At 54.3% G+C, this 12743-nt stretch overlaps 1 protein-coding gene across 1 annotated transcript in view; it reads right to left on the reverse strand.

Annotated features, from left to right (window-relative positions):
• RHOD (ras homolog family member D) overlaps window positions 1-10645 on the reverse strand; it is a 12780-nt gene extending 2135 nt beyond the window's left edge. Inside the window, exons 1-4 of the mRNA XM_027856110.1 lie at window positions 10175-10645; window positions 4615-4702; window positions 1934-2043; window positions 980-1114 (exon numbers count right to left, since the gene is read on the reverse strand). Coding sequence (XP_027711911.1) covers window positions 980-1114; window positions 1934-2043; window positions 4615-4702; window positions 10175-10303 — 462 coding nt within the window. The 5' untranslated portion in view covers window positions 10304-10645. The remainder of the gene's footprint in view (window positions 1-979; window positions 1115-1933; window positions 2044-4614; window positions 4703-10174) is intronic.
• Between the last annotated feature and the right edge of the window lie 2098 nt (window positions 10646-12743).

A 12743-nucleotide genomic window follows, 5' to 3' on the forward strand; every position in this document is an offset into this window, starting at 1 on the left:
GAGGAAGGACCAGGAGGAAGGGAGGGATGGAGCAGGGACCAGGAGGAAAGGAGGGATGGAGCAGGGACCAGAAGGAGGGGACAGGGGGAGAGGAGTGGAGGAGGGGTGGTGCATTGGGGGTGGAGGATGGAGGAGGAGGGATGGAGCAGGGACCAGGAGAGGGGGAGGAGAGCAGGTGGAATGAGGCTGGTGAAAGAATGCTGTACTTTCAGCTTGTTGAGCTGGAACATGGACTGTATTAATGGTATAATGTGAAGTCCAGCTAGAAGGAGCCAGGGCCCAGGGAGCCAGGACCAGGGATGGCTTTTTCCCTCAGACAGGCCTGGGGTCAGGCATGGTTTTGTACCTCTTCAGGGTACTCACCCCCTATGTCTTTGTAGTGTTTAGTCAGGGAGGTACCCCCCGCCCCATAAACACACAGGCCTCTAAGGCCCACACAAGGAGGGATTGGGGGCTAGCTAGGCTTTGGCCCTGCCCAGCACAGCCCTGATAGGCCTTGGGATGAGGTAGCCCCCCAGAGTCGGTCCAGGTCCAACAATGTGTGTGTTGGGTGTGGGGGGCAGGGTTGTTGACAGATTCATTGACAAGTCTAGGAAATTGTTCTCAGGAGATGCTTTTGGGCCTGTGCAAAGTTGGGCACCTGCTGCCTCCTGCCCTGGGGAGGCTACCTGGCCCTACTTCCCCAGGTTATAGTCTACCCCCTGCCTCTCTGTCTCCTCAATGCAGCTGCCCCATCCCAGAGACTTTGGGGGATTAATGGATGGGCTAGGGTTCTTCTCATTCTCAATGTTCCTGTGGAAGGACACAGAGAGTGCCCTAGACCTGAAGTCCTGCGGGCACGCAGTAGAAAGAGGCCTCAGAGGTCAGCCCCCTCTGAACACATCCCACAAATGGCCCCCTCCAGTGTCCCCTTGAAGCCCTCTGGTGATGGAAAGCTCACTACCTCACAGAGAGGCCAGGGCAGGCCTGAGGCTGTTACCTTCTGGTAGGTGATGGGTTCCTGGCGGTTTTGCCGTAGTTTTTTCAGCAGCACCTTGTCCTTGCGCAGATCAGTCTTACAGCCCACCAAGATGATGGGTACCCCTGGGCAGAAGTGCGTCACCTCCGGATACCACTGTCAGGGCAAAAAAGGGAGACCATGAGTCAGACCTCTCTACCTCCAGGGGAAACGGGGGAGCTTAGCCTGTCCTCGCACCAAAGGAGGTAGGCCAGTCTCAGTTTTCTCACCTATCAAATGGGACAATAATAGCACCAGCCTCCCAGAGAGCTGTTGCAAGGCTGCGTTGATCCTAGGAAGCCCCATCAAATTACTGGCTCGGGTTAGCTACTGTCGTGACCTGCCAGGACTTCTAGTAGCCGGCCTGCTTGGAGTCGTTTGTGCAGCGGTAGGGATGAGCTGCCCTGCACTGTCCACTCGCCCACATGGACCTCACCGCTGAACAGAGCAAGGTTTACTAACCCCCAGGAGGCTTACGCCGTCCCAAGCTCCTGTATTGTTAGCACTGGGTTCTAATCTTACAGCTAGTCTGAGACTTTGAGGCTGGGGGAGTCCACGGCCCAAGGGGAGCTGCTTCTGAGACTTCACAGCCAGGTCAGGCCCCTGGCCCTCCTGCCTGGGAGTGGCCTGCAGCCTCCAGATTGGGGTAGAGTCCCAACTCCAGCAGCCATAGGACTAGGCACTCACCAGCTCCCAGTGAGGAGGTCAGATCATACAGACTCGTGGCTTTTCAAGATGGCAGGGACCAGCACACAGGTATGAAATCACCAAATCAGAATTTGAACCCAGGCCCTTGAACTCCAAATCCAATATTTATTCTGCTTCTCCCCACGGTCTGCTTATGGAAAATCCCCTGAGGGGCTGGGAAAAGTTGGACCTTTCAGTAGGAGGGAGACAGGGGGGGCATCTCCTATCACCGCACCCTGGTGCGCTAACCTTGGAAAGGATGTTGTCAAAGCTGTTGGGGCTCATGACATCATAGCACATGAGCACCACTTGGGCATCAGCGTAGGACAGTGGACGGAGGCGGTCATAGTCTTCCTGTCCTGCAAGTGACCAGTGAAAGAGAGCAGTTAATTGTCCAGCCTGCCCCAGAGATGCCCAGGGAGGGGGTGCCTGCAGAGGACACAGCCCAAGGTGCGATGCCCTGCTGGGAAATGTCTTTGCCTGGCTGTGCCAGAGGCAGCCCTGCCCTTCTGGGCTCCTGGAGGCTCAGAGCTAACACCTTCTAGGGGTTAGGCCTGGCTCTCCCGTCCCCTTCGTTTATTTTACTTAAATTATTATTTACTGCTAAACAGCACTAAAAAACAATTCGACACCAAATTCTGTCTATTTATATTTTTAAATAAATGTTGAAGTGTAAAATGTCTCTCTAGCACCTCAGCAGCACTCCCTCCCTGCCCCTTCCATTTTGGCTTCGTCTGCTTTGGAAGACTGCAGTCAGTGTGTGGTGGGGCATTGATTGGGCCGTCCCTGGTTGCTCGTCACTGTCACCGTCACCGTGTGTGCCTAGCAACAGGAGAAGGGCCGAAGGAGACCAGATTCATGGGCTGCCAGAGCGGGGAGGGCGCTTGGGCTGTGGAATCCCAGAGGGGAGAGGAGCCTAGAACACAACACAAAATGGCGGTCTCTGGGTAACCGCTAGCAAAGTGCTGCTGCCCTAGGGAAAGGGGAAGGGGAGGGAGGGAAAGAATTCAGAACTCAAAATTGAAAGAAACAAATGTCCGAGATTGTTTTTACATGGAATTGGAAAAAAATCAAAATATTTTTAAAAAGAAAAAAGAAAGGAATGCAGGTTCTTAAGCTTATTTGCAGCCCAGATCCATTTGGCAGTCTGATGAAGCCTGTGGACCCTTCTCAGAATCACATTTTTAAATGCAAAGAATGTAACGCATAGAATTACAAAGGAAACTGGTTATTTTGAAAAACACTGATCAAATAAAACACTGGCCCTGTGGTCAGGAGGACCTGAGTTCAAATCCAGCCTCACATACTTACTTACTAGCTATATGACCCTGGGCAAGTCACTTAATCCCAATTGCTTCCCCCCCCAAAGAAAACAAAAAAAACCCCAAAACAAGGTGCTTTGGATGCGCTATGCACGTGCTAATTATTAGCTGTTATTCTAAAAATGTTTTTTTAGAAACAAGTTCATGGACCCCAGGTTAAGAATTCCTGCACGTGGAATGTTAGAGCATCAGAACTGGGAGGAACCGTTAGAACATAGAATGTCATGTAATTGGAAAAAATAAAATCCTATTTAAAAAAGAACATGGAATGTCAGCATTGGGGGGGAAGGTTAGAACAAAGATAATGTCACAGCTGGTTTGTTATTATTTAGTCGTTTTTCAGTCGTGTCTGACTCTCTGACCCCATTTGGGGTTTTCTTGGCAGAGATGCTGGAGGGGTTTGGCATTTCCTTCTCCAGCTCATTTGACAGATGAGGAAACTGAGGCAGATAGGATGAAGTGACTTGCCCGGGTCATACAGCTAGTAAGTGTCTGAGGTATCATTTGAACTCAGGAAGATGGGGTCTGTCTGACTCCAAGCCCTGGGCACTCTATCCACCACTGTGGTACCACCTAGCCGTCTGTCAGAGCTGGGAGGGGCCTTCCCACAGAATGTCAGGACTGGGGAGGGCCATCTTTTCACAGTGGAAGAAGTCAAGGCCTAGGGAAGTCATGAGACTTTCCCTGCGTCACACTGCTGTGGTCCAGGAGATCCTACTCTAGGGCACCAGCCTGTACCCTGCTCTCAGAAGCTCCCGATCTACTTGGAGAATGCGGACTCAGTCACCTGTGGAACACTGGGAGAACAGCAAAAGAGAGGGGAAATCAAAGGCTGTGTATGGCACAGAGGCTTTCCTCATTTGTACAGTGGGGGGCCCTGACTTGTCAAGGGAGGGAGAGATGGCAGCGTTGAAGGAGGGCCTCCTGAAGGACGGGGAGCATTTTAATTTGCCAGCCTTGGACTCTGCCTGCCAGAACCCTCTGTGCCGTGCTGACCTGCTCACCAGGGCAGAGTCACCTGGGCAAGGGGTTGGGGGTGGGGCAGGAGCCCCACAGCCCTGCCCAGTCCAGAGAACTGTGGGAGAGACTTGGTCCTCTGAGACCTGGCTTCACTCCCCGCCTTGGACTCATCTGGCAGGAGCTGTACAAGGTGGGCACCTCTCACAGCAAAGAGTAGGCTTTTGTGTGTGGGAGCCAGAGAAGGGCAGAGGCGCTGATCGAGGGCAGGCCAGTGACCTGTGATCAGACAGGTATGGCCATCACTTCCTGAGCTGCTCCCTGCCTCATCTCGGACTTCTCTGTGCACACTGCTCTTTGGGACTGGAAGCTCTCGGGAGGCAGGGCCGGGATCAGGTCTCAACTCTGCAATGAGTCCAGGGGTGTTGGCATACATCCGGGGCGGGGGGAGGAAGGTGGGGACATGTCTGGGGGGACAGTTAGTGCAGGTGCAAGCCCTCGTCTCCTCCCTCCCCTGTCCTTGGGGCCCTGACCCCTTGGAAGGCAGGTGCATTTAAGTTGGGGCTTAGGGTTCTAATCCTCTGGAATCTTCCCCACGCCATCCATCCCCCACCTCTCGCTTCCCCAATCTAGCTGATGCGGTGAGCTTACCTGCTGTGTCCCAGAGGTAGAGATTCACAGGTTTGCCATCAAGCTGCAAGGCCATGGAATACCGCTCAAAGACAGTGGGTACATAGGTCTGAGCAGAAGGAGAGAAAAGGCATTTAATGGCAGAGGGAGACTAGAGGTCCCCAAGAGTCCACTGGAGTCTAGGATGTAGAGGCATCTTGCCAAGTTCTGTGAATACAAGAAAGGCAAAAGACAGTCACTGCCTTCAAGGAGCTTCCAGTCTGATAGGGGAAACACCAGGCAAACAAGAGATGGACAGATAGATTGGTGCTAATCTATGAAGGGAAGGCATCCTGTAGAAAGGGGATTTTAGATATGAGCAGGGAGAGCCTTCCAGGTGTAGGGGACAGCCAGAGAAAATGCCCAGAGCCCAGAGAGGGAGGGTGTCCCCAGGAACAGCTAGGGGGCCAGTACACAGAGGAGGAGGGTGTAAGAAGCCTGGGTGGGGGAGGGGGAGGTCATGAAGGGTTTTGAACACCAAACAGAATTTTGGGTTTGATCCTGGAGGCCATAGGGAGCCACTGGTGTTGAATGAGTAGGGGAGTGACGTAGTTGGGCTTGGGCTTTAGGAAAGTGGACTGGAGTGGAGAGAGACTCATGACAGGTAGACCAGCCAGCAGATGATTTCGGTAGTCCAGGCATGAAGAGACAAGGGCCCATGCCAGCCTGGCACAGAGGAGAGAAGAGGGCATGTTTGAGAGATACTGGGAAAGGAAAGGATAAAGGAGGGGAAACCATGGCCAGGTCAGATGTCAGCCTCCCCTCTCTCCCAGATGAGCGTTGCTCAGGGAGGGTAGTGGACAGGGAGGGATGGTCAGCCTGGGTCCTCAAAGCAAAAAGAGAAAAATCAAGATCGGGAATTTTGTGGCCGTTGGGATGATAGGAAGCCAAGTATCCCTTCTACTAACAAATGGAAACTCCCCAGTTCTTAACTGTGGCAAGCCAGAGACTCCTTATACCATAGAAATGTGAGGCAGGTATTCAGATGGGGTGAGGAGCAGCGATGGGTGGCCTTGGCCACAGAGGCTACGGGGAGACCACTGTGGGCTGAGAGGAAGTGACCAGAGTCTGTTTGGCCTGCCACCCCACTCTCCAGGATGTGCCCCTGCCCACCTCCTCAGGGCTCAGGGCAGAGAGTGAAACCCTGGAAGATGAGGGCAGGGCCAGGCGGACCAGATCTTCTGCCAGGAAGGGCAGGACCCCACCCAGCTGTGGCTGGGCCCAGGGAGTGACTCAGAAGGGCAGTTGAGGCCTCTGAGTCAGCAGGGTTGGGGCCTTAGCTCAGGGTTGGAAGGGAGGAGAATGGAACAGGACAGGGTACAAACGAGACAAGCAGTCCTAGGGGAGGCCAAGGGTCAGGAGTGGGGGGCCTTGCTGATGTGGGCGGGGTGGGAGTGGGGGGAGAAGACAGGCCCGAGGAGATAACTTTGCAGGCCAGAAGCTTCCTGGTGCCTCCTCCTTTCCCCTAGGTATTCCAGCAAGCATTTCTTAAGCACCCCCTATCTGCCAGACAGGGTGCTGAGAGCTGGGGACAGAAAGACAGAAGGGCAAGGCTCTGGGGGAGCCCCAAGCTTGCGCCCTTCCACAGCTGGAGTTCTTCCTTGCATCAATTCCATACGCACCCATCCTTGTGTTCTCCCCCATGATCTAACAGGTAGGGGTTGTTCATTGACTGTATTCGGACCCCCAGGGTCTCAAGCCAAGCCTGGCACATAGTAAGTGCCCAGATACCTGATTCTCTTTTCTTTCTTTCTTTTTTTTTCTTTTTTTTTTTAGGCAATTGAGGTTAAGTGACTTGCCCAGGGTCACACAACTAGTAAGTGTTAAGTGTTTGGTCTGAGGCCGCATTTGAACTCAGGTCCTCCTGACTTCGGGGCCGGTGCTCTGTCTGCTGCACCTCCTAGCTGCCCCCCCCCCAGATACCTGATTCTGATTGATCTTTGGCCCAAGGCCTGGAGGTCATGCTTTAGGAAGGTTCAGCGGTAGGCATGGGAGAGGAAGTGAGGATGCGCACGCTAAGTTTCCGGTGGGAAGAGGAAGAGAAAATGGCTGAAGTTTGAGTCCTGTTGACTGGTAGTGTGGCCCCAGACAAATTCTTTAACCTGCCTGAGCCTCAGTTTCTTCATCTGTAAAGTAGGAATGGTAATCCTCGCCTACCCCTCAAGGCTGTTGGTATAAAGCCAGAGAATCCATCCTGTGTGTCCCCTGCTCCACCTCACCAGGTAGGCCCCTATGCTGGTGTCGTGCCGTCCTTCCTATCCAGGACCTGAAAGCAAAGGCTCACCAGCCACCCCGGAATTGGGGTGGAGAAGGAGAAGGGATCATGAGCACAGGCCTGCCAGATTTGCGTAGTGCCATTCGCCTATTGACCTAGAACCTTCGAGGGCAGAGCTGGGAGGGCCCTCCGAGGCCTCACCTTTCTTGAGTGGACTGCCAGACCAAGCCTCCCTCTTGGGTATCAGGGTGCTCAGATGGGAAGATAGAGAAACAGGAATATTCCAGGAGCTCAGTCCAGTGAGGAAATGAGACTGAGACACAGATCCCTCTGGTGGCCAGTCAGGCGCAGGGTGGCTGTGAGTGCTCAGGGAGGGAGCTTCCAGAAGGCCCTTACAGAGGCCTGGGCTGGCTTCCCCAAGACGACCTCACAGCCCTCGAGGCCTCCTCTCTGCTCCCTGGACCTCAGTGTCCCCTTCCTCCAGCAGTGCCTCCCCAGGAGTGTGAGAGTGATAAGCAGCTAATCGATCTACTCACTAATCAGCTCTGAGGACTGAGGAGGGCTGAGGAGGACCTGCCCTTCCCAGGTCACTCTGGGGCCTGCTTCTGATTCCAGGAGAATTCCCTGCTACCCGGTGACAAGGGAGAGGGCCGAGGCTCAGGTGCGCCCTTGGAGAGCTGGGTGGTGGCAGAACCTTCCTGCAAGAGCTGTCCAGCCCAACCCGTGGGGGTGCCAGTGCTGGGTGCACAGAGGACGGGTGGGCCTGCATCCCACCAAAAGGGGGCCGTCAAGAGAGCCCGGCCTCAGCAAAGCCAAGTCTCAGGGGGAGAGTGTTAGAGGGGCAGGAGGGGCACTGTTCTCAAGCCAGACCTCCAAGGGCCAGGAGAGGAGGAGGGACTGCATTCTTGACTTAGGGCATAGTCTGGATGAAGGCCTAGAGGCTGGAGATGGAACGTCATGTCCAGGGAACAGCTCCAGAGCAACTCGATCTGATCAGAGACCCCGTGGATGAGGAGGAAAGCAGTGTGGGCCAGTGGTTTGGGGTCAGAGAACCACTTACTCTCTGATTTGAGCAAGTGTGTGGGCCTCATCTGTAAAATGAGGCGATTGGATTAGAAGACCTTTCCAGTGCCGTCCCTCCCGGCTCTAAATAGAGGACCCTGTAAATTCATCGCAGAGGTGAGGGGCTCTGGGTGCAGAGTATTGCATATCCTAGCAGACACTATCATTTTCTTGGTTTTCCTGAAAAGTGTTTCTTTCTTTTTAATATTTATCAAAAGGGAAGCCTTGACGGGGAGGAGGAGAAAAAAGGGCTGTATTTGGAAATGAATGTGGTACAAAAACAAAAGGCATCATACATGTTGAAAAATACATAAGAAATAAGACTGGAAAAATAGATGTGAGCCAGACTGGGAAGGGTTTGTCACTTGGTGCCTATGGGTGTTAGTGAGGCTTAGGCCTCTAGGAAAGAGAGCCCTCCCTTCAGTTTCTCTGTTCTCTAGCATTTTGCACAAAGACCCCTCCCTCACCTGCCTTATAAGCTGTGCCCCATCATTGTGGCTCCAGAGAAGGTGCCAGCCTGCAGTAGTGAGGGGAGTTTCCAGTCCCTGTCTCTCGCCATAGGTACACCCTGTGATGCCTGTGATCTTCCAGGTTGGCATTTGTGGTCAGGATGCCCAGATTGCTCCCCTCCCCCTCCTTTGTCCACTGCTGGCCCTTGGGAGCCTGAGGGAAAGTAGAGGAAGGCAGCAGGCCAGGTTGGGGTCCAGGACAAAGGAAGAGCTAAGGTTTCCTCGGGCTGGTGCCATCTCCCCTGTCCTGATCTCTATCTGTGTCTATGCAGAGTGGTTTGGTGTGGGGTCCCCCATTATATGGGGGGCTCCCTGAGGGCAGGAGCTGCCCTTGGCCTTTCTCGGAGTCTCTGGCTTGCCTGGTACATAATACAGTTATCCCTTCCACATCTCGACTTTCCCCATCGTGGTTTCGATATATCTCGGATGGTATGAGAAATTCAATGGGAATTTGGGGGAGCTTTGCAGAAGGCCAGCAAATGACATAGAATAAAATTTAGAAACTTAGAAATGCCTAAAATATATGTATAGTATTATGTAATATCAACCCCAATTTTACAGTAATGTACTGTAAACACCCCAGGAAAGAAAAAGAAAAAATTCAGATTTCTCTGCTACAAACCAGGGCCCAAAAATTGTACGTGGATTTTCCAGATTGCTGGGGGATGGGGGTGGAGCTGTGCCCCCAACCCCCACCATCTGGAAGAGGTAACTGTAGTCAGTAACGTCCCTCTTGATCACAGATAGATGAGACTGAGCTAACAGGTAATCGTTCACCAGCTCTGAGTCTACCTGCAAACCAGTAGGTTTAGGCCCAATAAGAAACCAACTCTGTTCATGGAGGGGATGAACGCAAACTCCTTGAGGGCAGCCACTCCCTTTGCCTGAGGCCCAAACTCAACACCTCCTTGGCCCAGGTGCCAGCGAGGTGTTTGTTGAACAGAAAAGTGTTGAAATACGATCACGTATAAAAGACATTTTGTAAACCAGAAAAACAAAGAAACGGAAGCACTCAGTTTAGAGAAGCAAAGAACTGCAGCTGGGTGGCGCAGTGGGTAGTGCACTGTACTTGCATTTGGAAAGGCCCAGGGTTCAAATACTGTGCCCTTCCCCTTCCTAGCTGTGTGATCCAGAGGTAAATCACTACCCTCTCTCAGCGTCAGTTTCCTTATCTGTAAAGTGGAGATAATCAGACCTGCTCCCTAAGATAATCCAGGGAAAGCTTTGCAGACTTGAAAGGGCTATCTCAGTATCCCAAGTGAAGGAAAGACAACACAGCGGGGGGAATGGGGTAGATCCATTAAGCAAAAGCCCTTCCTGTGAGTGAGGGGCTGCTCTGGAGGGGAGTTCAGGTTGGTAGACGAGGCTCGAAGTGGCTGGGAGAGGGGCTGGTGAAATGTCTCCGTTGGTTCTGGGTCTGTCTTTGGAGGACCAGCTGGGGAGAGCAGGAGGGGAGGGGCTGGGGCCACCCTGGACTTTTAGGAGCCTAGCTCTGAACACGCCAGAGCAGAAGGCTCAGACCCACTCCCTCCCCCTGGAGAAGCCCTGCCTCCAATCAGCGTGGCAGTGAAGAGAGCCGGGGGAGCCCACCCGGCCAGGCACCTGTCCCGGGCTTCCCCTCTGGGAGCTCTTAGGAGAGGAAGCAGAGGGGTGCCCTTAACCCCGAGGGGGCGGCCGGGCGGCCCTGTGGGGCAGGGACGGGTCAAGGGTGTAGCTGTGCATGTGTGCCCAGGCGTGTGGGGCATGCGGGACTCACCTCCGGGAACTTGCCCTTGGCGAAGACCATCAGCAGAGACGTCTTGCCGCACCCCCCATCGCCCACGAGGACCACCTTGATGGTGGGGACAGCCGGCTCTGAAGGCTGGGGCTCGCTGTCCCTTTGCATGCCGCCCGCCCCAGTGCTGGTCCCAGAGCCCCGTCCTTCAAAAGGCCCCGTCCGGCTCGGCGGGCATCTCTCTGGGAAGCTGTGGCGAAGGCCAGTCCCTGCTTCCTTGGGCCCTTCCCGCTAGCTGCCCCTCGGAACCTCCCCTCGATCCTCTGTCTGCCTCCTGGGGTGGGAGGCTGCAGGGCCAGTGGTGCCGGTCGGCTCCCTGGAGGAGGTGGGAGTCACTGAGCTGCGCTGTATTCCTGGCCCGGCCCCTCTGGTGACAGGCCCTGAAGGCCGCAGGTATGCGAGCTCAGGAATGTGGAAGGGGCGGGCCCCACCTGGAGGAAGTCAGGAAGGTGGAGAATGCGGGGCCCAGCTGCCTGTAACACCCAGAGACACCCGGGCTTAAGGTGTGGCCCGGCCAGAGCTCCCCCCAGAGCCTGCCTAATCCAGCGCCCTGGTTGGACACAATAGAACACTGAGGCCCGAGGAAGCAAAATAGCCAGTACTCGGAGTGTCGTGTCGGAGGGGGTACGGAGCCACTTCTCATCCTGCCCTCCCAGACACTCATTTTACTGCAGAGGAGCTAGCAGGCACCTGCAGGTCTCAGAATGAGGCCCTGGTGCACCACTGGAGCTAGGAGGATTTTAGGGAGTGGGGGGGCCGTCCCTCTGCACCCCCAGATGCCCCCCACCCAGGCAGTTTTATCCATCGCTGGGGCTGGTGGCCAGCCTCCTGAGGAGGAGCCCCTCCAGTGAGCTGTGCTGGGCTGATCCTTTCCAGCTGGTGGGAGCAGCCAGATTGGGGACCCCACCCCAGGGTGATGCTCTCCTCCTGTCAGCCTGTGGGATGGGAAGGGTTCCTCCCCGGCCTCACCATCTGCCCTCTCTGCCCGCCTGCTGGCCCCCTACCTGTTACCCTTCACTTCCCAATGGGGCATTTCACACACACACACACACACACACACACACACACATATCCAGGAACTGAACCCTCCCTTGTATCAAAGAAACCAGCTAAGCAGAAATAACTGATAAGGTGACCTCACCTGAGAGTGTCTACACCACTCTGCTCTAGCAGTCCCAGCCTCAATGACCAAGAGGAAGGAGAAAGGGAGGGACAGGCGGGTGACTGGACCAGTGACTTCATGGCTATAAGGAGCTCCTCCCGATGATCTACATCTTCTCTGATACTAAGAATTTCCATGTTTCTTAGGGCCCAGGGAAGTTTAGTGACTTGCCCAAGGTCACACAGTCAGTCTGTCAGAAGTGAGACTTGAACCCAGGTCTGCTTGGCTCTGAGGCCAGCTCTCTACCCACTGCACCACACTGCCTCTTTCTTATTTGTTAGGTTAATCTTATTCTTCTTATGCAGTTTACTTTTCCATCATAGTCACTTCTGAAAATCCCCTTCCTCCTTCCCATCGTCCCTTTTAACGATTTTAAAGTAGGTAAAAAGCAGTTCAGCAAAACCAGCATGCCCACCATCTCTAAGGGGCTGTGCAGTATTTCATCCCCCTGCAGAGAAGGGCAATTCATTGTGGTCCTCATTGTGTGTTTCAGTTTTTCCCTGTTCGCTCCCCTCAGGCTGCATCAGTTAAGAGAATTCTTTCAGGGCTTCTTGGAATTCTGCCTGGGCTTGGTTTCTCACAGTGCAGTGATACTCCATTCTCTTCATGGCTTAGAGCCCACTTGCCCGTTCTCTAGTCCTGGGGCATCTCCTTTTGCTACCACAAGACGTGATGCCCTGAATGTTCTGTGCTGAGAAGCCCTTCTTGTGTCCCTGACCTCCTCTGACGTGTGTCATTAAGTCTGCCCTGGGATCTCTGGGTCCAAGGGTATGGACGTCTAACCCCTGCCCATTGCATAATTCCAGGTGGCTTTCCAGAGTGCTTGGACAGCGCATTAGGAGGTCTGCTGTCCCCAAGTCTCTGAGAGTCATCAGTGTGCATTTTCAAAGGGCTTCCTGGAGACGGTGCTTCTGCCAAACCCCAGATGCCCTTCCCTAGTTCGTCACGCCAATGCGGGCCAGGCAGGCCATGGGCCGTGGGGAAGACCAGCTCAGATACACACTAAGTGCATGACCACAGGCCAGTCTGAGCCTCATCGCACAGAGCCTCAGTTTCCTTCTTTGTAAAATGGAGACAATAATCCTTAGGATACTATGGGAGAGAGCACTTAATAAAACCTAGAAATACTCTCAGACAAGTAATTGGCTGGCCCCCAACGAGCCTGAGTGGTGACCCATCCTCGTACAGGGCTCTGTGGGTCCTTACCCCAGCTGGCAGGCGGGTGCTGGCCCTTTCCCTGGCCTGGGATCCGAGCTGTGGCAAGCCTGCTCCGCCCCACGACTGTCCTAAGCCGCACCCCGCTCACCTTGGCTGGCCGGGCAATTCACAGAACAGCGGCCTGCGCTCCCTGCTCTGTTCTCAGAGGGACGAGGCAGAGACTGTCTGGGT

This window comes from Vombatus ursinus, unplaced genomic scaffold, assembly GCF_900497805.2.
Source record: "Vombatus ursinus unplaced genomic scaffold, bare-nosed wombat genome assembly UNPS02011369.1, whole genome shotgun sequence".
Classification (NCBI taxonomy): domain Eukaryota; kingdom Metazoa; phylum Chordata; class Mammalia; order Diprotodontia; family Vombatidae; genus Vombatus; species Vombatus ursinus.